The sequence below is a fragment of the Mobula birostris genome, chromosome 1 (genome assembly GCF_030028105.1).
Source record: "Mobula birostris isolate sMobBir1 chromosome 1, sMobBir1.hap1, whole genome shotgun sequence".
Taxonomy (NCBI): Eukaryota; Metazoa; Chordata; class Chondrichthyes; order Myliobatiformes; family Myliobatidae; genus Mobula; species Mobula birostris.
Window position 1 is genome coordinate 9,872,449 of NC_092370.1, and position 22,369 is coordinate 9,894,817.

The following is a 22,369-nucleotide window of genomic DNA, read 5'->3' on the forward strand; positions in this document are numbered from 1 at the left end:
TTCTGCACTGGCTGCCTATTCACTTTTCCTCTCCCGACAGTCAACCAGGTACAGCTTCCTAACACTACCTCCCTGTGGCTCCTATCTTATCAGCTCCTCACTCTCCTATATGATGTGAAGGTCATCGTGCTGCAGCTCCAGTTCCTTAACGGTCTCTTGAGGAGTTGCAGCTTGATGCATTTCAAACAGATGTAGTTATCAGGTAGCTGGAGGTCTCACAAAGAAGAGAGCAGCTCCTCCAGACCCATTCTCAGTGGACCAGCAATGCACTAACAGAAAAAAAAATAGTTTTTAGCAGCATACCTATTTTCATTTGAAAGTTGTCAAAATTTCTTGATACTGATGCAGATGATCAGTGTTGATGCATAAACTTGACCTGTTAAAGCTTGTACTACGTCTGAATTTTTTACATATTCCTAGCAATGCACTGCATGATCCAAGTTGTTTCTGCTGATTTTTCTTTAACATAACTGTTTCTTCTCCTGCCCACAGCTCTGTGTATATCATCAAAGTTGAAATATAGCCATTCTGTGCAAACCCAAAGAGACTTTCAAATTTAGTCCCACTAGAATCAGGTTTATAATCGGTGACATGTGTCGTGGATTTTTGTTTTCTGACAGCAGTATAATGCAATGCTTAATTTGCTCTTAAATTCCAATAAAAGTATCAAGTTGTGCAAATACTGAGACAGTGTTCATGACCTGGTCAGAAGTCGGATGACGCTCGGGAAGAAGCTGTTCCTTCAAAGCTGAGTGTAGGTCTTCAGGCTCCTGTGCCGCCACCTCTGATGGTAGTAATGAGAAGTGGGTATACCCTGAATGGTGAGGATCCTTAATGATGAATGCATCTTTGGAAGATGTCCTCAATGGGGAGGAAAGTGTCTGTGATGGAGCTGGCTTAGCATACAACCTACTGTAGCCCCTTTTGATCCTGTACATTGGAACCTCCATAGCAACTGGTGATGCAACCTATCTGTAGAAATTTGCTATCTTCTTTCTATCTCCTCTGATTGTGCAAATACAAAAGAAATGATCATTAAATATCAAAAATGAGTTGTACAATCTGTGAAAATGAGTCTACAGATTGTGGAAAGTTGAGGTTATTCTTGCTGGTTCAGGAGGAGCCTTGTGTTTGATGGATAATAATTGTTCCTGAACCAAGTGGTGTGGGTCCCAAGGCTCCTTTATCTCCTTCCCAATGGCAGCAGCAAGAAGAGAGTATGGCCTGAGTGGTGGAGGTCCTTGATGAATTCTGCTTTCTTGAGGCAGTGCTCAGTGGTAGGAGGAGCTTTGACTGTGGACTGAGCTGTATCCATCACTTTTTGTAGGTTTTTCCATAATGGGACATTGGTGTTTCCGTACCGGCCCAGTCAAGGTAATCTCCACTGTATATCTATAGAAGTTTGTCAAAATTTATGTGACCTGTCAAACTTGCACAAACTTCTAAGAAAATAGAGGCGCTGTGCTGCCTTCGAAATGGCTATTAATGTGCTGGTCCCAGGACAGATCTTCTGGTGTGAAAATGCCAGGGAATTTAAATTACCGACTCTTTTCACCTTCAGGTCCTAATAAGCTCATGGACCCCCAGTTTCTTGCTCATCAATAATCAGCTCTTTGGTTTTGCTGACTGGGGAGTTGGTATCATTCTCTCAGGTTTTGAGGTGGTGGTTGGTAGGCAAGGAGCTTGCTGCTATTGGGTGAGTGATTTTTAAGTTACAGTTTGCATTGACAAGCAGTGCTTTTAATGTTTTGACTCTGAATCTCTTCTGTTATATTCATATTACTCCTAATCATCCATCTGTTAATTGATTATTTTTAAGTTTGTAACTGTGATCTTTTTATTTATAGAATTTGTGGTCCTCGACATGGTGAGACAGAAGTGACGGAAATTGACTGGGGAAAACGTTGTGTTGACAAATTTGATATCATTGGGATAATTGGGGAAGGAACATATGGCCAAGTCTACAAAGCTAAGGATAAGGATGCAGGTAAATTGTTATTCCTTAGTGATTTATTTTGTAATACTGTTCATATTAAGGAGCAGAGTAGGTTTAATATTTTGGGTTACTGAAAAAATGTCACTTTTCAACAATGCCTGATCTGAGTCATTCCAGCACTTTCGAGAAATGTGGCATTTGTATATGATAGGATATAGACCAGTACAGCACAGCCCCACAATGTGTCAAACCAATTAAGCTAGTAATCAAATGGCCAACTAAATTAATCCCTTCTGCCTACACAGTATCTGTAATCTTCCATTTTCTTCACATTTATGCGTCTATCTAAATGTCTCTTAAAAGTCCCTAATGTATCTACCACTATCCTAGGCAGTACGTTCCAGGCACCCACCACTCTGTGTTTAAAAAAAAAAACACTTGCCCTTCACATCTTCTTTGAACTTGCCCCCTCTCACATTAAGTGCATTCCTTGTATGAAACGTTTCAGCCCTGGGAAAAATACAGTCCATCTATTCCTCTCGTAATCTTATAAACCTCAATCAGATCTCTCCTCAGTCTCTGCCTCTCCAGAGAAAGCAACCCAAGTTTGTCCAAACCTCTCATTTTAGCACATGTTCTCTAATCCAAGCAGCATCTTGTTAAACCTCTTCTACACCCTCTCCAAACTCTGCGTTCTCCATATAATGGGGTGACCAAAACTGTATGCAATGCTTCAGATGTGGCCGAACTAGATTTATATAAAGTTGCAACATAACTTTTTGACTTTTAAAATCGGTGCCTTGACTAATAAAGACACACATGCCATATACCTTAATCACCCTGTCAACCTGTATAGCCACTTTCATGGAACTGTGTACTTGGACCTGAAGATCCCTCTGCTCATCAGCACTGTTAAAGATCTTGTCCTTGACAGTGTACTGTCTCTTTACATTTGACCTAACAAAAAGGGCATGGATGAAAGAAAAATGGATTGCTATGCAGAAGAGAAGCATTAGATTGATTTTGGAGTAGGTTAGAAGACGGTGGAACAAAGGGCCTGTTCTTTGCAGAACAAAATCACCAGTAAGCACTTTATATTCTGTTTTTCTTGTTGTAGAGATTTTTTTATCACTTATCCTCCCCTAGATATGAAAGTACTATTATAAACAGGTTGCCCTATATATTGTTATCTTTGGATTTGTGCTTTCCTCTCAGTCAGCACTTTTAGTTGTCTCCCCCATAGTTGTTCCTCAGAAAAGGCAAGGGTAACTTGTCATCTCATTTCAAGTTTCTGCCTACTCCAGTCTGCATTAGGCAAGTTGCAAAATGTAGCAGAGGTTTAAATGTTCTTTGTATTGTCCTTCAAAAAGTGAAGAGCATCTTGTTGATTTGATACAAAGTGAGGATCTTAAACACAAGCAAATGTGCTGATGCTGGAAATCCAAAGCAGCGCCAAAAATGCAGGTGGACCTGGTGTCTCCAGAGAGCTGAGTCCATCCAGTCAGCCTCGCATGTTCTTGCACCAGGACAGGGCCAGGGTCGGGCAGCACCTATGGAGAGAAATAAACAGTCAACCTTTTGGGCTGCAACCCTTCATCAGGACTGAAAAGGAAGACGGAAGGAAATAGAATAAAAAGGGCTGAGGAGGTGGAGGAGAAAAAGCTGTTGATAGATGAAACTGGGTTATTGGGTGGGTGGGGAAGGAGGGGGTGGTGAGTGAAAAGCTGAGAGATGACGGGTGGAAGAGTAAAGGACTGGAAAAAGAGGGATCCTATTGCAGTGTGAACGATATGTAGCTTGGTCCTGCCTATAGTGTGGTATCTTTTCAAATTTTCTGTAAATATATAAATTAGAGCAGGCCAAATGGTCTCTCCAGGCTGCCCGAGCATTTAAGAAATTGTGGCTGACCATCCATTCCCTCTTGAAGAGGTGAGTTCCAATGATTCATGATCCCTGATGTAGAAATTTTACCTTTTTTTTTAAAGCCCATTTCTGGTAAGATGGCAGTGCGCTCGGATGCAGAGATCACTCTGGGTCCAACAAGAATTCATCCTTGATGTCTTTTTTATGATTGATGGACATTGTTGGTTAGTAAGAACATAGGGAACTGCCGGTCTACCCCATCTGTGAGCTGCTTGATAGCAGTGGAGCTGGACTTGCTGTGTACCAATGTTGTGTTGTCACGTATCATTATTGTGCTGAGACAGTGCACAGTCTCCCAAAAAAAAGTGTGAGTATTGTCTTGGATGTTTTCCTTGTGATAGCAAAACCCTGTTGGACATTGGTAATGTAGAATACTGCAAATCATGTTCACTGGTTCATTGGTGAGACTGACAGTGGGAGAGCTGCGTTGCCTCAGTTGTGGTGAGGATCAGGCTTTCAGGCTGCAGGATCACTTGTTGCAGTGGCCCAAGAGACTCCAAGGTGGTTGGAGAGATTGGAGGCCTCTGTGAGAGCTGGAGCCAGTGCTGGGTTGGGGGCTGGTCCCCTCTTGGTGCTGCTCCCCAGTGTTCGCTCAGTGGAAGAATAAGATGGACTAGGACAACATCCCATGCACCATTATTCTACAGGCTATGCCATTCGGGGACTTTTTGTGACTCTATGTTTTCTGCTATCATTACCACATGTGATGTGTGCTGTGGGTAATGTTTTGCACCTTGGTCCTGGAGGAACACTATTTCATTTGGCTATATTCATGTATGGTTGAGTGATAATTAAACTTGGACTTGAATTTTCACTTCAGTGAAATGAGTGACTTCCCATTTTAAATAGGCAATCTCCTGTTCTAGATTCTCCCACTAGGAAATGTCCTCTATACATCTTCTCAGGACCATAAGCAGGTGCAAGCTTAGCCTGTCCAACCTTTTTGCATAAGAAAAGCTGTTCATTACAGGTATTTAATAAACTTTTGAGATTGCAAAGGGAGCTGGAAAAGGCATGTAATAAGGGTAATGTCACAATTGTAATGGAGGGCTTCAGTATGCAAGAGGGTTGGGAAAATCAGGTTGGTGTTGGATTGTAGAAGAGGGAATTTGTTGAATGAGATGGCCTTGTGCTTGAGCCTACTCAGTGAAAGGCAATCTTAGATTGGGTGTTGTGTAATAACCCAGATCCTATTAAATAAAGGCATCTGTTAGTCTTGCGAGACCATGGATCTGCACCTGGAGAAAGTCTTCACTCTCTAGGGCGCAGGCCTGGGCAAGGTTGTATGGAAGACCGGCAGTTGCCCATGCTGCAAGTCTCCCCTCTCCACGACACCGATGTTGTCCACGGGAAGGGCGTTAGGACCCATACAGCTTGGCACCAGTGTCGTCACAGAGCAGTGTGTGATTAAGTGCCTTGCTCAAGGACACAACACGTTGCCTCGGCTGGGGCTTGAACTCACGACCTTCAGGTAGCTAGTCCAATGCCTTAACCACTTGGCCACGTGCCCACAATCCTATTAGGGAGCTTAATCTAAAGGAACCCTTAAGAGGCAGTGATCATAATGATTTGAATTCATACTGCAATTTGAGAGAAAGAAGCATAAGTCACACTGGAATAGAAGGAATTCCAGAGGCATATGAGAGGAGCTTGTCCAAGTGGATTGGAGAAAGATACCAGTGGGGATGAAGCGAGCAGAGATGGCTGAAGTTTCCGGGAATAGTTCACAAGGCTCAGGATGGATATGTCCCACAGAAGTAGTTCTCAAATGGCAGGGTTAAGCAACCGTGGCTGACAAGGGACATTAAGGACTGCATAAAAGCCGAGGAAACAAAAATGAGTGCGAAGTTGGATGCAAACAACAGGAATTCTGCAGATGCTGGAAATTCAAGCAACACACATCAAAGTTGCTGGTGAACGCAGCAGGCCAGGCAGCATCTGTAGGAAGAAGTGCAGTCGACGTTTCAGGCCGAGACCCTTCGTCAGGACTAACTGAAGGAAGAGTGAGTAAGAGATTTGAAAGTTGGAGGGGGAGGGGGAGATCCAAAATGATAGGAGAAGACAGGAGGGGGAGGGATAGAGCCAAGAGCTGGACAGGTGATAGGCAAAAGGGGATACGAGAGGATCATGGGACAGGAGGTCCGGGAAGAAAGACAAGGGGGGGGGGGACCCAGAGGATGGGCAAGAGGTATATTCAGAGGGACAGAGGGAGAAAAAGGAGACTGAGAGAAAGAATGTGTGCATAAAAATGAGTAACAGATGGGGTACGAGGGGGTATCCCATCTGTTACTCATTTTTATGCACACATTCTTTCTCTCCTTTTTCTCCCTCTGTCCCTCTGAATATACCTCTTGCCCATCCTCTGGGTCTCCCCCCCCCCCCTTGTCTTTCTTCCCGGACCTCCTGTCCCATGATCCTCTCGTATCCCCTTTTGCCTATCACCTGTCCAGCTCTTGGGTCTATCCCTCCCCCTCCTGTCTTCTCCTATCATTTTAGATCTCCCCCTCCCCCTCCAACTTTCAAATCCCTTACTCACTCTTCCTTCAGTTAGTCCTGACGAAGGGTCTCGGCCTGAAACGTCGACTGCACCTCTTCCTACAGATGCTGCCTGGCCTGCTGCGTTCACCAGCAACTTTGATGTGTGTTGCGAAGTTGGATGACTGGGAAGCTTTTAAAATCCAGCAAAAGGCAACTAAAGAAGCTATAAGAAGGTAAAAGATGAAATATGAGGGCAAACTAGCCAATGATATAAAGCAGTAATATATGAAATTTTTTTCCCATTTATTTAAAGAGTGAAAGGGAGGTGAGAGTTGATTTTGGACCACTGGAAATTGATGTTGGTGAGGTAGTAATGGGGGACCAAGAAATGGTAGATGAACTTAATGAGTAGTTTGCATCAGATTTTTCTGTGGAAGACACCAGCAGCGTGCCAGTGGTCCATGAATGTCAGGGAGCAGGAGTGAGTGCCATTGCTAATACAAAGGGAAAAAGTGCCAGCCAAACTGAAAGGTCTTAAGGTGGAGAAGTCACTTGGACCAGATGGACTACATCCCAGAGTCCTGAGGGAAGTTGCTGACGGAATAATAGATGCTTTGGTCATGATTTTTCAAGAATCATTTGATTCTGGCATAGTCCCAGAGGACTGGAAGATTGCAAATGTCACACTACTCTTTATGAAGGGAGGAAGACAAAAGAAAGGAAATTATAGGCCAGTTAGCCTAACCTCAGTGGCTGGGGGTGTTGGAGTCTATTCTTAAGGATGAAGTTTCTGGGTACTTGGAGTATAATGATAAAATAAGTTAAAGCCAGCATGGTTTCAGTAAAGGGAAATCTTGCCTGACAAATCTGTTGGAGTCCTTCGAGAAAGTAACAAGCAGGGTGGACAAAGGAGAGGCAGTGGATGTCATTTACTTGGATTTTCAGAAGGCATTTATTAAGGTGTCTCTCCTGAGGCTGCTTAACAGGAATAAAGGAGGCCTTTTCTGGTTGGCTGCCAGTGACTAATGGTGTTCCTTGGATCATTATTCGGACCACTACTTTTCATGTTGTTTGTCAGTGATTTAGATAATGGAATTGATGGCTTTGTGGCAAAGTTTGCAGATAATATTGTTACGTACCCCGTAACTGGATTGCCAAGCCAGCAGAAATGGACCACTCTTTGGAGTCTGAATTACTAGGAGCTAATAAAGTTTTATTAAAGGAATAAGTAACACAGTACTCTAATCGTAAGGATATAAATGCAACAGGTTAGCAATGATAATACACATGTACACAGAACTAGGGTAATAGGAATCAACCAAGCTGTATCGCAGTCTAGGGGTAAAATGATCAGTCTTAAGTGACGCAGAGTTCAGTTCAGCTTAGTACAGTTTGCAGTAATCGCTGTTGTGCCGTTGGGGGGGGGGGATGCAAATTTGATTCAGGCAGACCTTTGATGTTCTTCGCAGTTGGTTTCGGGTGGACCCTTTTATGTCTTCTATCCCACTGTGGTCACCGACTGTAACCCCTCCGTTCCGGATACGACCGTTCTTCTGCGGTGAACTTGGCACCCAGGCAAAGGCGGGGCACACACACCAAGTTTCCACCGATCGTACCTTTACACCCTGTGAGTCTATGGTCAGTTCCTGCGAACTGGACCTCCAAACTCCTACCAACTTGTGGGGGCACACCGCTCTTCCAGGGTCTCGTTATCTTGTGATCTCATGATGTGTGTTGTGCCTTAGTGAACCTGTTCTTTTTATCCCCCTGCTGGGCTATCGCCTGTCCATCAAACTTCAAACAGTTCAGGTTCAAAGCAACCGGTCTGTCAATATTCTGAATTGTGTTTCTTTTCCGTTATCTCTCTCTCTCCTCTCTCATTAACATTTTGAACGTTTCTTCATTGTCTCCCTTATCTCTCTTATTAGCATCAGTCGTCTGATAACTTGGTTTGTCGTCACCATATGAAGATAGGTGGAGAGGTAGGTTGTGCTGAGGAAGTAATGTGATTACAGCAAGACTTAGCCAAATTGGAGGAATGGGCAAAAAAGTGGCAGATGGAATAGAGTGTTGGAAAATGTATGATAATGCATTTTGGCAAAAGGAACAATAGTGCAGACTATTATCTAAATGGGGAGAAGGTTCAAACATCAGAAGTGCAGAGGGACTTGGGAGTTCTTGTGCAAGGCTCCCAGAAGATAAATTTACAGAGTGAGTTTGTGGTAAAGAAGGCAGATGCAATGTTGGCAATTATTTGAAGGGGAGTAGAATATAAAAGCAAGGAGATGATGCTGAGGCTTTATAAGACACTGGCCAAGCCGCACTTGGAGTATTGCCAACAATTTTGGGCACCATATTTCAGAAAGGATGTATTGTCATTGGAGCAAGTCCAGAGGAGGTTCACGAGGATGATTCCAGGAATGATTTTTTGGCATGTTTAAGCCTGTACTCACTGGAATTTAGAAGAATGCATGGGGTCTCATTGAAACCCACTGAATGTTGAAAGGACTAGATAGGGTGGGTATGGAGAGGATGTTTCCTCTGGAGGGAGTATCCAGAGCTAGCCACAGTCTTGAAATTGAGGGTTGAGCATTTAGAACAGAGATAAGGAGTTTTTATAGACAGAGAGTAGTTAATCTGTGGAATGCTCTGCCACAGACTGTGGTGGAGGCCAAGTCTGTGGATATATTTAAGGTGAAAGTTGATTGATGTCCTGACTAATCGGGAAACAAAGGATATGGCGAGAAGGCGGGTGTATGAGCTTGAGTGTGATCCAGGACCAGCCATGATGGAATGATAGAGCAGATTTGATGGGCTGAATGGCCTAATTCTGCTCTTGTCTTATGGACACTTGATTGCTGCACAGCACAATTATCACTGATTTGATGGAAACTGTTTATTTCAATGTATTTTTGATGTACATCTGACAAATAAGTCTTTCTTGCACTTTCACAAAACTATATTGGCTTTGCCTAATAACCTTGAAATATTTTCCAAGTGCTGTCCAATACGATTTTTAAGAGCTTCTAACATAGCTACTAAGCTAACTTTTGTTGTTTGCTGCTCTCTCCCTTTTTGAAAAAAGGAGTTGCATTTACTGTTTTTTGATCTAATAAAACTTTTCCAGATCTAGGTGACTGTAGAAAAGTAAAACTAATCCTTTAAGCATCTTATTAGGCACTTAAGACCAAAGGCTGAAGTGCAAGGGCACCTAGGGTGTTATCAGCCTGAAGCTTCAACCATTTGCTCAGTGCTATTTTACCGAGTTGTTCTCTCCTTCCCAATTTTAAGTTCTTTAATTCTTGGATGTTACTTGGAGCAGCCATCTCATGAGGGCTGATGAAAACTTAAGTTTGTTTCCATTATTTATTTCTTAGAGTCACTTTACTTAGGAACAGTGCCTTTTGCTTTACACATTTAAAATGTCTGTGGGAACCTTTATCATTAATTCACCTTTATTTTGGAGATACATTTTTAAAAAATTGGATGTTTAAAATTAGACATTCCAAAGACACTGTGTTGGTAAGTTAATTGGTCACATGGGTGTAATTGGGCAGTCTGGGCTCATTGGACCGGAAGGGCCTGTTACTGTGCTGTATCGTTCTTAAAAAAAATTGAAAAGATGGCTTCCGCTGTTTTATCCAGTGGCAGCTGCAAATCATGTTGAAATCACGTAGCTCATTGTTTGAGTAGAATTTACAGCCTCTTTAGCAATCTTGGTGCAATAATCTTCTGGCTTCTGTAATGGAAAAAAAAATTGGTAAATCAAGGAAAGTAAATCATGAGTTGATGTTAACAAAGGAAAAGTACATGGTTGATTGTGAACAATTCGGGGACTTCCGGTAGAGCTCATGGAGTGAAGTCGTGTTCTTGACTCGCTCCATTACCTCTGAGTTTTTCTTCTTATGATCAGCTATATTTTAATTAACCATTAAGGCATCGACTTTTACAATATTTTGAAATAAATTGGGCTCTTTGATAATCAGATGCGTTTAAGGTCTGCTATGTCTAAGAATGGAAAAAACGGGAAGGATGGCAAACCTGCGGTTAGACCGAAAGGTACCGATTTTCCTCCGACTGAACCACTGCTGACTTTGAAAGCTATATCGGAGCTAATTCAAAGGGAAGTTTCAACCTCTGTTACGGAGCTGATTCGTGCGGAAATTTCAACCTCTGTTACGGACCTGATTTGTGCGGAAATTTCAATTAATTTCCAGAAAATTGCCGATTCAATCGATAAGATACAAACATCTACTACGGAACATCAGTCGGCTATATCTGATCTTCAAAAATCCATGCAACAAAGTGAGCTCAAGATGGAGAAAATCGAAGAAACAATTAATGTAATGAAGAAGAAACTTGACTTTCTGACCTTTAAAAATTCTGACAGGATCCAAAATGCGACAGCAGAATCTTCGAATGATTGGGGTGCGTGAAGCTGTTGAATCTGATAACCCTATGAAGTATTTTTCTCAACTTTTAAAAGATGCATTTCCTACTGTATTTCCTGACCAACCACCATTATTGGATCGTGTTCACAGAGTTCCATCATACTCGTCTAAGTCAGATAAACCTCGACATGTTATATTACGTTTTCATTACTTTCAAGACAAGGAGAAACTGTTTCGTTCGATCTAAAGGTTACATTGATTTTTTGGATCTTAAGTTGTGATTCGTGGAGGATTTCAGTAAACCAATTCGGGATCAACGGGTTCGTTACAGATCTGTGATGTCGGAACTCTACAAGATGGATTTAAAACCAGCGCTGCTTTACCCTGCACGTCTAAGGATTCGTACGTCGGATGGAGCCCTCTGTTTTTTTTGAATCTCCATCGGATGTCCAGAGTTATCTGGATCAATTTTCACCTTCAACATCTTAATCGTAATTTTTAACTATCTCCGTTTGATCGGAGGTTGAGAATTTGTCAGTTTTAATTTTTTTTGCCTTATATGGGCAGAAAAGTTTATTTTTGATTAATTAATATGGTTGCTAAACTTTCTTTCTATCTGCGTCATTCCTTTTTCCCAGGGAATTCTGGGTGGTTATTCCCTCACCGTCATTCTACGTATTTCCTTTGAGGCCTTAAATTTTGTAGTTTTTAAATCTACTTCTTTTTGTAGGTTTTCATAACTAGTTTATGTTAATAATCTCATTTTGTTTTTTGTTTACTTATAGGGTCTGGGGTTTGTTGCTTTTTTTATATTTTCTGGCTTTTTCTCTGTTATATTAAGTGTTTGTTTTAATTGATTTACCTTTTTTTATTTTTTTACTGTTTTATAACTAGCTGATCTTTTTTATATTTACACTTTTTTTAGGGAGCGTATACCAGAAGTCATGGGGGTAGTTTTAGTGCTTGCTTCTTTCTGGCTGGTCTGTGTTAGATTTAGCCTTGGGCTCATGGGGGGGGGGTGGTGGGAAGGGCTTCACATTTTAGCTTCTTTCTTCTTGGGCTATGTATACTATTGAAGTATTGGTTGCGTTCTCCTTCCCGGTATCTCTTCTTTGTTCTGTTCCCTTTCCGGGTTCATGGGTCGAGCCTATCGTCAATCCTCCTTGTTGCGGGTTGACTTTAGGGTTTATGGAGTCTATTATTAATTTTGTCTCCTGGAATACTAATGGTCTTAATCATCCTATTAAAAGGAAAAAAGTTTTTAAAGTGTTCCGGAGACTTAAAGCACAAATTTTATTTTTACAAGAGACCCATGTGTGGAGGGGGGACAGACTACGTTTTTTTAAATTCTGGAAGGAACAACAGTTTCATTCGAACTCCAACGCTAAGATTCGAGGCGTCTCTATTTTTATAGACTCCTCAGTTACTTTTATACAACATGATATTATTTCTGATCCGAATGGTAGATTTCTATTGGTTAGTGGTCTACCATTTAATAAAAAGGTAGTTTTGGTTAATGTTTATGCTCCTAATATGGACTGTTCGGAATTTTATAAATCATTATTTAATCAGTTCCCGAATTTGAATGAGTTTTCATTGATCTGGGGCGGAGATCTTAATACCTGTTTATCTCCAGCTTTGGACCGTTCGGCTCCTCTACAGGCCTTCCCTAATAAATCTGCAACTTTGATTAATTCATTCCTCTCTGATTCTGGGTCGACGGACATTTGGCGTTTTTTGCATCCTCAGGAGAAAGATTTTTCTTTTTTTTCACATGTTCACCATTCCTATTCAAGAATTGATTATTTCTTTATTGACTCTTGTCTTATTCCTTCAGTGATTAAATGTGGGTATGACTCTATAACCATTTCGGATCATGCTCCACTTAAGCTTTCTATTAAAATTCAGGCCAATACACAAAATAATAGACAATGGTGTTTTAATTCGCTGTTGCTTCAGGACTCGGACTTTGTTAACTTTATGAATGAACAGATTGATCTTTTTTTTACAATCAACTATACCGAGGATATTTCTGTGAACATTCTTTGGGATACTTTTAAAGCTTATATTCGTGGTCAGATTATCTCGTATTCTGCTGCTTTGAGGAAGAAGCTGAAGCAGGAGGAGTTGGTAATTGTGGACAAGATTAAGGAAATTGATAGAAATATGTTACAGCTCCCTCTGAGGAGTTATATAAACAAAGAACTGAACTTCAAATGGAACACAGTTTATTACTTTCGTCCTCGATTGTAAACCAATTAAAGAAAACAAGAAGTGAATTTTATGTACACAGTGACAAAATTGGGAAATTGCTGCATAATTGAAGTCTAATTATGCTAAATCTCAAATTAATCAGATTTATAACCAAAATGACCGACTGATACTTGATCATGCGGGGATTAATCAAACCTTCTGTGATTTTTATTCTTCCTTATATCAATCAGAGTCTCCTCGAGACTCTAAATATATGAATGATTTTTTAGATAGCCTAGATTTCCCTGAGATTTCACAGGATATGTCTTCTATGCTAGATACTCCCATTACCACTGATGAGATTAAGAATGTTATTTCCTCTATGAATTTGGGGAAAGCTCCTGGCCCTGATGGGTTTACCGTAGAATTTTATAAATGTTTTGCACCTTCATTAATCCCTTGGTTCTGTTGGGTTTTTGAGGCTTCATTAAAACTTGGTAAACTTCCCGAATCTTTCAATAGAGTGTCAATTTCTCTAATATTAAAGAAGGATAAAGATCCTGCTCAATGTGCATCTTATAGACCAATATCTTTATTAAATGTTGATTCTAAAGTGTTTTCTAAGTTATTAGCAAACAGATTAGAAAAAGTACTTCCTTTTATTATTTTGGAAGACCAAACGGGTTTTATTAAAGGTCGTTACTCTTCTTATAACATTCGCGCACTGTTAAATATTGTTTATACCCCCTCACAAAATGTTCCTGAATGTGTTATCTCTTTAGATGCTGAGAAAGCTTTTGATAGAGTAGAATGGCCTTACTTATTTAAGGTGCTTGAAATGTTTAATTTTAGCTTGAAATTTATATCCTGGATCAAACTGTTATATCATTCTCCTGTGGCCTTGGTCTGTACTAACTCTCTAAGCTCACCTTTTTTCCCTCTTTTTCGAGGTACTCGACAAGGTTGTCCTCTTAGTCCTTTATTATTTGATATTGCATTAGAACCTCTTGCAATTGCCATTCGAGAATCTCCAAATATTACTGGGATAACTTGGGGCTTAAAGTCCCATAAAATATCACTCTATGCTGATGACTTACTTTTATATATTTCTAATCCTCCAAAATCCATCCCTGTTGTTTTAGAGTTATTAGCACAATTTAGTCTCTTTTCAGGTTATAAATTAAATCTTAGTAAGAGTGAACTTTTCCCGATTAATAAACAACTTCCCTTATATCATAACTTTCCATTTAAATTGATTAATAATTGTTTTTCATATCTTGGGATTAAAATTACTTGTAAATACAAAGATTTATTTAAGATTAACTTTTTACCCTTAATTGACCATATTATTCAACTTTCATCTAAATGGTTTCCTTTATATTTAACTTTGATTGGTCGTATTAATGCAGTTAAGATGGTTTTTTTGCCAAAATTTCTATATATATTTCAGGCATTACCAATCTTTGTCCCAAAATCTTTTTTTGATAAAGCGGACTCAAAAATTTCTTCATTTATTTGGCAAAATAAAAACCCGAGGCTGGGTAAAATACATTTACAGAAAGCTAAGAGAGATGGAGGTTTAGCATTACCTAACTTTAGATTCTATTATTGGGCAATTAACATTCGACATATGAAATTTTGGTTACTTGACCAGGATATACTATCTATTCCTAAATGGGTAGCATTGGAATTACAATCTGTTCAGGGCTATACACTTGGCTCTATTTTAGGTTCCTCTCTTCCTTTTGATTTGAAACGCCTCAAACAGGTATCTAACCCGATAGTTAAATATACCTTACGTATTTGGTTTCAATTCAGAAAATTTTTTGATCTTAACCAATTTGGGCTAGCGATTCCTATTTTAGGTAATATATTTTTTCCTCCCTCTTTTACGGATCGTGCTTTTCAAATTTGGAAGACTAAGGGTATTTCACGGTTTTTGGATTTATTTTTAGATGGTTCCCTTATATCTTTTGAACAATTATCTAATAAATATAATGTATCAAGAATACATTTTTTAAGATATCTACAAGTTAGAAATTTCCTAAGTACTATACTTTCTTCTTTTCCTATGCTTCCTCCTACATACATTTTAGATACTATAATTAACCTTAATCCATGTCAGAAAGGTGCATCGGCTATGATTTATAATATTATTATGAAACTTAGGAAAGCTCCATTTGATAAGATTAGGGTAGATTGGGAACAGGAATTGGGGTCTATCATTTCCGTGGATGACTAGGGGCAGATTTTACAATTAGTCAATACTTCCTCTATCTGTGCTAAACATTCCCTAATTCAATTTAAAGTTGTTCATAGAGCACATATGTCCAAAAATAAATTAGGTCGCTTTTATTCTCATATTAATCCTTTTTGTGATAGATGTCCGGGGCAGATAGCCTCTTTAACTCATATGTTTTGGTCTTGTCCTACTCTGGAAACTTTTTGGAGAGGCATTTTTAATATTATCTCCAAGGTATTGAATATAGATATCTCTCCTCACCCTATTACTGCTATCTTTGGATTACCTAAAATTTCCAGTAATCTTTCTCCTTCAGCCCGTAGAATGATTGCATTTCTTACTTTAATGGCGAAAAGATGTATCTTACAACATTGGAAAGAGCTTAATGCTCCAACTACCTTTTTTTGGTTTTCTCAGACGATATTATGCTTGAATTTGGAGAAAATTAGAAGCAATCTTTATGATTCCTCACTTAAATTTGAACAGACCTGGAGATCTTTTATTCAATATTTTCATTTAATGTAATTTTTTTTTCTCTTTTTTTGCTCCATATTTATATACCCTTGTTTTTTTTTCACTGTTTTTAATGGAGGTCGGGATTGAGGACGTGATTTTAAGTTTTTTTAACTCTGCTTGGTTCCAAGTTAGCCCATTGCTTTGCTTTGCTTTGCTTTTAGTTAATTGCACGGTGGGTTTTTTTGGGGTTTTTTTTTTCTTTTTCTCTATTGATATATATATATATATATATATATATATATATATATATATATAAAAATTAGTATACTATTATGTTACCTTAGTATGTTATGTTTAAATTACATTGTATCATTTTTTTTGTATTAATATCTCCTGTAATTTTATTATATTCTAACAGTGCATTAGTGCCTATATGGCTTACCTTTTTGTATGCTTATTCAATAAAAAGATTTAAAAGGAAAGAAAAGATTGTGAACAATTCTACATGTTCACCGTGGAGCTCCCTCCAGGCTTCTGCTCATGCTTGGCAAGATTATGGAAGTCCAAGATGAGCTGGATAATAGATCCCACTTAGTGCTCTGCCGTTGGGCTCATTGCTGAGCGCGACAGCAGAATGGTACATTTGAAAGATTGCCAAGACTTGGAAAAAGAAACGGCACCTAACTGTTTAGAGTTATTTTGTTAGACTTAAGTATTGATTGTCAGTACTTTGAAATGTTTAAATTTTTAAAATTTTATAATCTATTTGATTAATATTTAAATGTGCATGTCAGAGATTCTCCAAACGTCAAAAGCCTTATGCTATTGAGCTGTCAAGGGCCACTGACTTTCCAGGACAATTTCTGTATCTTATGGGATTCCATTATATCAATAGAAGTGTTTGTTGCATGTTGCCAGCTCTCAATGTCTCTGAGAAACTGCAAATTAATAGTTGTACATTTGTTTTCAGGTGAAATGGTAGCTTTGAAGAAAGTCCGCTTGGACAATGAAAAGGAGGGCTTCCCTATAACTGCTATTCGGGAAATTAAGATACTCAGGCAGTTACATCACTCAAGTATCATAAACATGAAAGAAATTGTGACAGACAAGGAAGACGCATTGGATTTTAAAAAAGATAAAGGTACCTTTGCCCATTAGAACTATTTTCAAAGTGGTTATTTAGACTATGTCTTGAATCTCCATAATTTAGATTTGTTGTAACAGATTGAATGGGTTTGGCTATACATTTGACTAATGCAAGTTGTACAGAATGCTGGCTGTGACTAATGAATTTTGAATGTGCATGCTTCAATCTTGGTTTTAAGCCATAGCATGGAAACCTTAGATGCAGTCCCTGGAAGATCTTAAATTAAAATAAATGCCGAAGATTATATTATGCATAGTCTTAGAATTCTCTTGATTTTTCCATATCAAGAATTTATCCAGTTCCCTGTTCATACTGTTAAATCTACTTCTGCAATCCTGTCAGAAATGTATTCCAGATCAAGCGCTCATTACTCGTGTTTTTTCCCCCTGGTTTGCCAGTTATTTTAAATCATCATTTCCTTTTGCTGACTCGTGTTGCTAGAACAACCCAATTATTTGTTGGTTTCAGGATGTTTCTTGCTTTACCTCCTCCAACTGTTACCCCCTTGACCAATTCTACTCTCAAAAAATGTTTTCCTACTTCCTTGTTGTAACTTCCAGCTGGAATAACATTCAGTAAATATTGACCATTCCCAGTCATGGCCTTGGCATCTTTCCAAAATGAATCCAGAACTGAAGGCAACCCACAAACTGCAGTTAATTTAAATTCCTAGATGTTGTACTTTTCATAAAATTACTGATATCTTGAAAGACTTGTCTGCTTAATCTGCTGGGTACTGTATGCACTTGTCATTTAGACACTATTCAGCAATACATTTAGAATAATGTTTCTTTATTCCTAACTAATGTATCACAACTCTATATTTTGTCAAGTGCCTGCTCATTTCAAAGTCTGTGCTTCCCTAATGATTGATTGATTTATATTATGCTTCCAATTTTGCATTACATGTGCTCTACAAGTTTAAATATGTCCATTTTGGTCCCAAAAGTGAATCTCAAGGACACACCATATTGTCCCTCCTATCTGGAAAGATAGTTTTCCAGTTGTGACTGAGTCTTGTTACTTTGGAGTCCTTATTGTAATAAAGTTGTTATTCCTAAGGGCTTCAGTTTTGCAGACAATTTGATTGGTATTTTTAACATTCCTTTTGAAATTGTTTTGCATAACATCAATTGCAATCAGCACTCTCCATCACGTTATCGGAAACTTGTCTGCAGTGCATTTGTTCAAGTCTTCAGTATTTTCTGAAATACCAGTTAATTATTGTCATGATTAATACCACTCAGATTTCCCATGTCAGGTCAACTGGTAGTTGAATTTATCTGTCCCACTTTGTGGGAGATGTAACATTTGGAATGTTTTAATTTGCTCTCTTGCTCCGAAGGAAGACTGGAAAGATAGCCGGAACTAATTCAATTTCCTCCCTTTCTTCCTCTACTGTGTAGAAGTCATGTCTATATTATCTTACATGTAACCCAATATCTGTTTTCATTCTCTTCAATTTGTTTGCAAACTTTTTAAATTGTGACATTGGGAACATCATCTGTAATGACTGAGGTTAGTGTAATGCTTTACTGTTCCAGTGATCAGAGTTCAATTCATGCCACTGTCTGTAAGGAATTTGCACATTCTCCCCATGACCATGTGTGTTTCCCGCATTTTCCTCCCACATTCCAAAGACATACGGGGTAGGATTAGTGAGTTAGGGTTCACTATCTTGACACCAAAAGCATGGCAACACTTGTGGACTGCCCCAGCACATCCTTAATGCAAGTGACACATTTCACTTTATCTTCCAATGCACATGTGACAAATGAAAAGCTAATCTCTTTTGAAGTATTTATCTCAATCAAGTTCCTTGCATTCACAGGATGATATTTTTGGTCTCTAACATAATTTCCATGTTCTTGAATGTAAAGCACATAATATCCATTTTCCAAGATGGAAATGAGCTTAGTTGCTCTTTGACAGCATTCAACAATTTCTTATTACTTGATAGTAAATCTGGCCATGCTACTTTACAATGTATTCTATTTGATCTCTCCCAGGTGCATTTTATTTGGTATTTGAATATATGGATCATGACTTAATGGGACTATTAGAATCAGGACTGGTGCATTTCACTGAAAACCACATCAAATCTTTTATGAGGCAACTTATGGAAGGTCTGGACTACTGCCATAAGAAAAATTTTTTGCATCGTGACATCAAGTGCTCCAATATTTTACTTAATAACAGGTATTCCTATTTTCAGCTCAGTAAATCGATCGCCAAAGATGTAAAATGATATGTTTGTATATTAACAACAAATTTGGAGAATCAGTTTCGAGCCCTTTGTGCTCTTAATGTTATATGATTCTTTATGATTGTTAAATGTTTTGTTGTATGTTGCGCTAACACACCATAGCAAATTCCTAATACATGTAAATGTATATGGCGAATAAAGTTGATCCTTAAAGTACTGCTTATTGTACTTCAATACTTCAGGTACAGGAAGGTAATGGCTGTTATTCAATATTCAGTCCTGGACTTCGTATGTACTACAAAGTCTGAAGGCCCGCAACTGACCAGTTTTGGATGCATCACTTTGCCCTTCTGAATTCCACTCATTTGTAGAGATCCCAGATCCTGTTAATTTCAATGAGATTGTTAGTGTACAAATTATAGCAGTCCAGAAGCTGTTACATTTAGGTGCATTCCAGAAACCTTTAAAAACTACATTAATCTATTTTTATAATTCCTGGAATAAAAGCCTCTCTCATGTTGGAGGAACAATACCTCATATTCTGTTTGGGTAATCTCCAATCTGATGGCATGGACATCAATTTATTTCTTTCCATAGATGCTTCCTGACCTGCCAAGTTCCTCCAGGATTTTGTATGCGTTACTCTTTGTAATTCCTGGATCCCATAACATAGTTTAGGACTTTTTGGAGTCTTCACTGCATCTATTTGTTTTTACCTACATGTGTATTCTACGAACAAAAATGGGACAATATTTCTCAGCTGGTGTGATATATAATTTGTTATTCCTTAATGTTCATCCTTGCCCTCCCCTCTCCCCAGGTTGATTCCTAAATTGTATTTAATTTCCTCAATCTGGGTGGTTGACCCAAATTAGAAACAACTTGGCATCACCTTGTGAGAAACCCCACTTGATACCTCTATCTGTATCACTTATTTAACAAGTATCGCTTTGATTTCAATCAGCCATTATCTTATCATTCCTAGGTTTTAAGTTGAGCTCCATCTGTCCTTTAAGATCCAGGTTCCTGAAAACTATTACACAACATCAGGCCCTTTGTACGGTCCACACAGAATTCCCTTAAAAGGGGATTAGTAGGCAGTATTAACTTTCTGAAGCCATCATAGCTTAAGTTTACAAGCTTACTGTGCAGGTGATCCTCCAGTATTTTGAACTTGTGCAAGGGTATAGTTTGGTGATTTATCTTTATGCTCTATGAATTTGGACACTCACTTGCTTTCGATTAAGTACAATTTTGATTGTCTCCTTCTACCTTAATGAAGACCTGCATATAATGTATTGTCTTATTTAGGGAGTAATTGTATTTGGATATTTGAGTTTTCCCTCATTTATCCAACTTCAATGTCTTAAAGTCAATTTCTGCAGTTATTTCATGCTGAGATTTCTTGTTAGTGTTGCTCCAGTTCCCTCTCCTGTCTGTCCTTTTAATCAAAGATTCTTGTAGCTGGTGTTAACCTTGCCTTTCTCTTTGTAATTTAGAATTCATTATTGATGTTTTAATCTAGTTTCCTACCCAATGTTGAGATGTACATCATTTAACTTGCATTTAAATTGTGATTTATCCTTATTGTGATCCAATTTGGAATGCTTGATTTTTTTGTTGCTTAGAATTCAATCTCGCTTTAAATTAACCCCATACAGGGAAGTAAAAGTATGGGTCATGTAAATGACTGACTCTTCTAAAAATTAAACCTTGAGTGGTCATGACCTAACCGATTAATATTTTGGGTGGCTTGTTCATTTAGCGTATATTGCATTTTTGTAGAATTATAATTGCATGTAAGCCTGGCTGGTAAAAGACGCCAGGTTTCCTTCCTGGAAGTACATTAAAGCTTTTGGCAATGTAAGTGCCTACCCCGACGCTTTTCACATCCTTACCCGAGACTGCAGTCAGGCTAGCTTGAAGAAATGTCTGCCCAATTACCATCAACACGTCACCTGCAGCACCAGTGGACCCAATACACTCAACCACTGCTACACTGTCACCAAGAATGCCTGTCGTTCCAACCCTAGATCACGCTTCAGGAAATCTGATCATCTGGCTGACTTCCTACTCCCTGCACACAGGCAGAGGTTAAAGAGTAAGGCACCAGAGGTAAGGACAGCTAAGAGGTGCTCATGAAAGACAGTGGAGTGACCACAGGATTGCTTCAAGTCAGTGAACTGGGCTGTGTTCAAGGTCTTATCAGAGGATCTGAATGAATATGCCACGGTTGTCACAGACTCTGTGAAGACACTTGCGGACAAGTGCGTCCCTGCAAAATCATTCAGGGCCTTCCCTAACCAGAAGTCGTGGATGAACCAAGAGATCGACAATCTTCTGAGGAATAGATTGGTAGCGTTCAGGTCTGGTGACCAAGGAAAGTACAGGAGATCCAAGTATGACCTCTGGAAAGCTATCTCACATATGAAATGGCAATTCTGCTAGAATCACAGAAAGATGCTGGACAGCTGTGGCAGGGCTTGAGTATTATCCCTTTCTACAAAGCAAAACCAAGCTACAAATGTGATAATGAGGTTTCGTTCCCAGATGAGCTCACTGCCTTTTATGTTGCTTTGACCAAAAGAACATGGAGGCACCTTCACAAACTCCCACAGTCCCTGACGACACATGTGATTTTAATCTGAGGCCAACGTGAGAGCATCCTTCGGGAAGGTGAGCCCATGGAAAGCATCCAGCCCAGATAGAGTACCTAGCTGATCAACGGGCTGCAGAGTTTTAAAGATGAAAGTCCGTCACGAACCTTGTGGCCCATCAGGCCGGTGCTTATGCTGGTTTCCGTGGCGTGAAGCAACTGGGAGTACGAGACTCCCCCCGGATAGGACGCCAGTCTATCGCAAGGTTAACCCCCAGCATTTTTGCTGGTACCCACTTTCAGCTGGGCAAACTGGAGCATTGTGTAGTTAAGTGCCTTGCTCAAAGACCACATGCTGCTTCGTCTGAGGCTTGAACCCATGAGCTTCAGGTAGCTAGTCCAACGCCCTAACCACACGCCACACCCCACACCCGCAGAGTTTAATGACATCTTTAACCTCTCACATCAGCAGTCTTCAGAATGTTGTGACCTACCTCAATGACTGTCATCCAGTAGCACTTAAAACCATTGTGATAAAGTGCTTTGGGAGGTAGTCCCCTTCTCTACTCACTTTATTATTATGACTGTGAGGCTAAGTACAGCTCCAGTGCCATATTTAAATTTGCTGTTAGCCGAATCAAAGGTAGTGACAAAGCAGCATAAAGAAGGGAGACTGGAAAATCTGGTTGGGTGGTGCTACAACAACTTTCACTCGTCAACGAACCCAAAGGACTGGTTATTGATTAAAGGAGGAAGAAACCTGGGGACATTAGGGGACCAGAGGTGGGAGAGGGTCAGTAG

The 22,369-nt window shown here is 39.4% G+C and overlaps 1 protein-coding gene across 2 annotated transcripts in view; it reads left to right on the forward strand.

Annotated features, from left to right (window-relative positions):
• LOC140194845 (cyclin-dependent kinase 13-like) overlaps positions 1-22,369 on the forward strand; it is a 127,547-nt gene that overhangs the window by 39,734 nt on the left and 65,444 nt on the right. For both annotated transcript variants that reach the window (XM_072252124.1, XM_072252131.1), the window contains exons 4-6: positions 1,848-1,987; positions 16,590-16,760; positions 18,776-18,965. In XM_072252124.1, the coding sequence (XP_072108225.1) occupies positions 1,848-1,987; positions 16,590-16,760; positions 18,776-18,965 (501 nt within the window). The remainder of the gene's footprint in view (positions 1-1,847; positions 1,988-16,589; positions 16,761-18,775; positions 18,966-22,369) is intronic.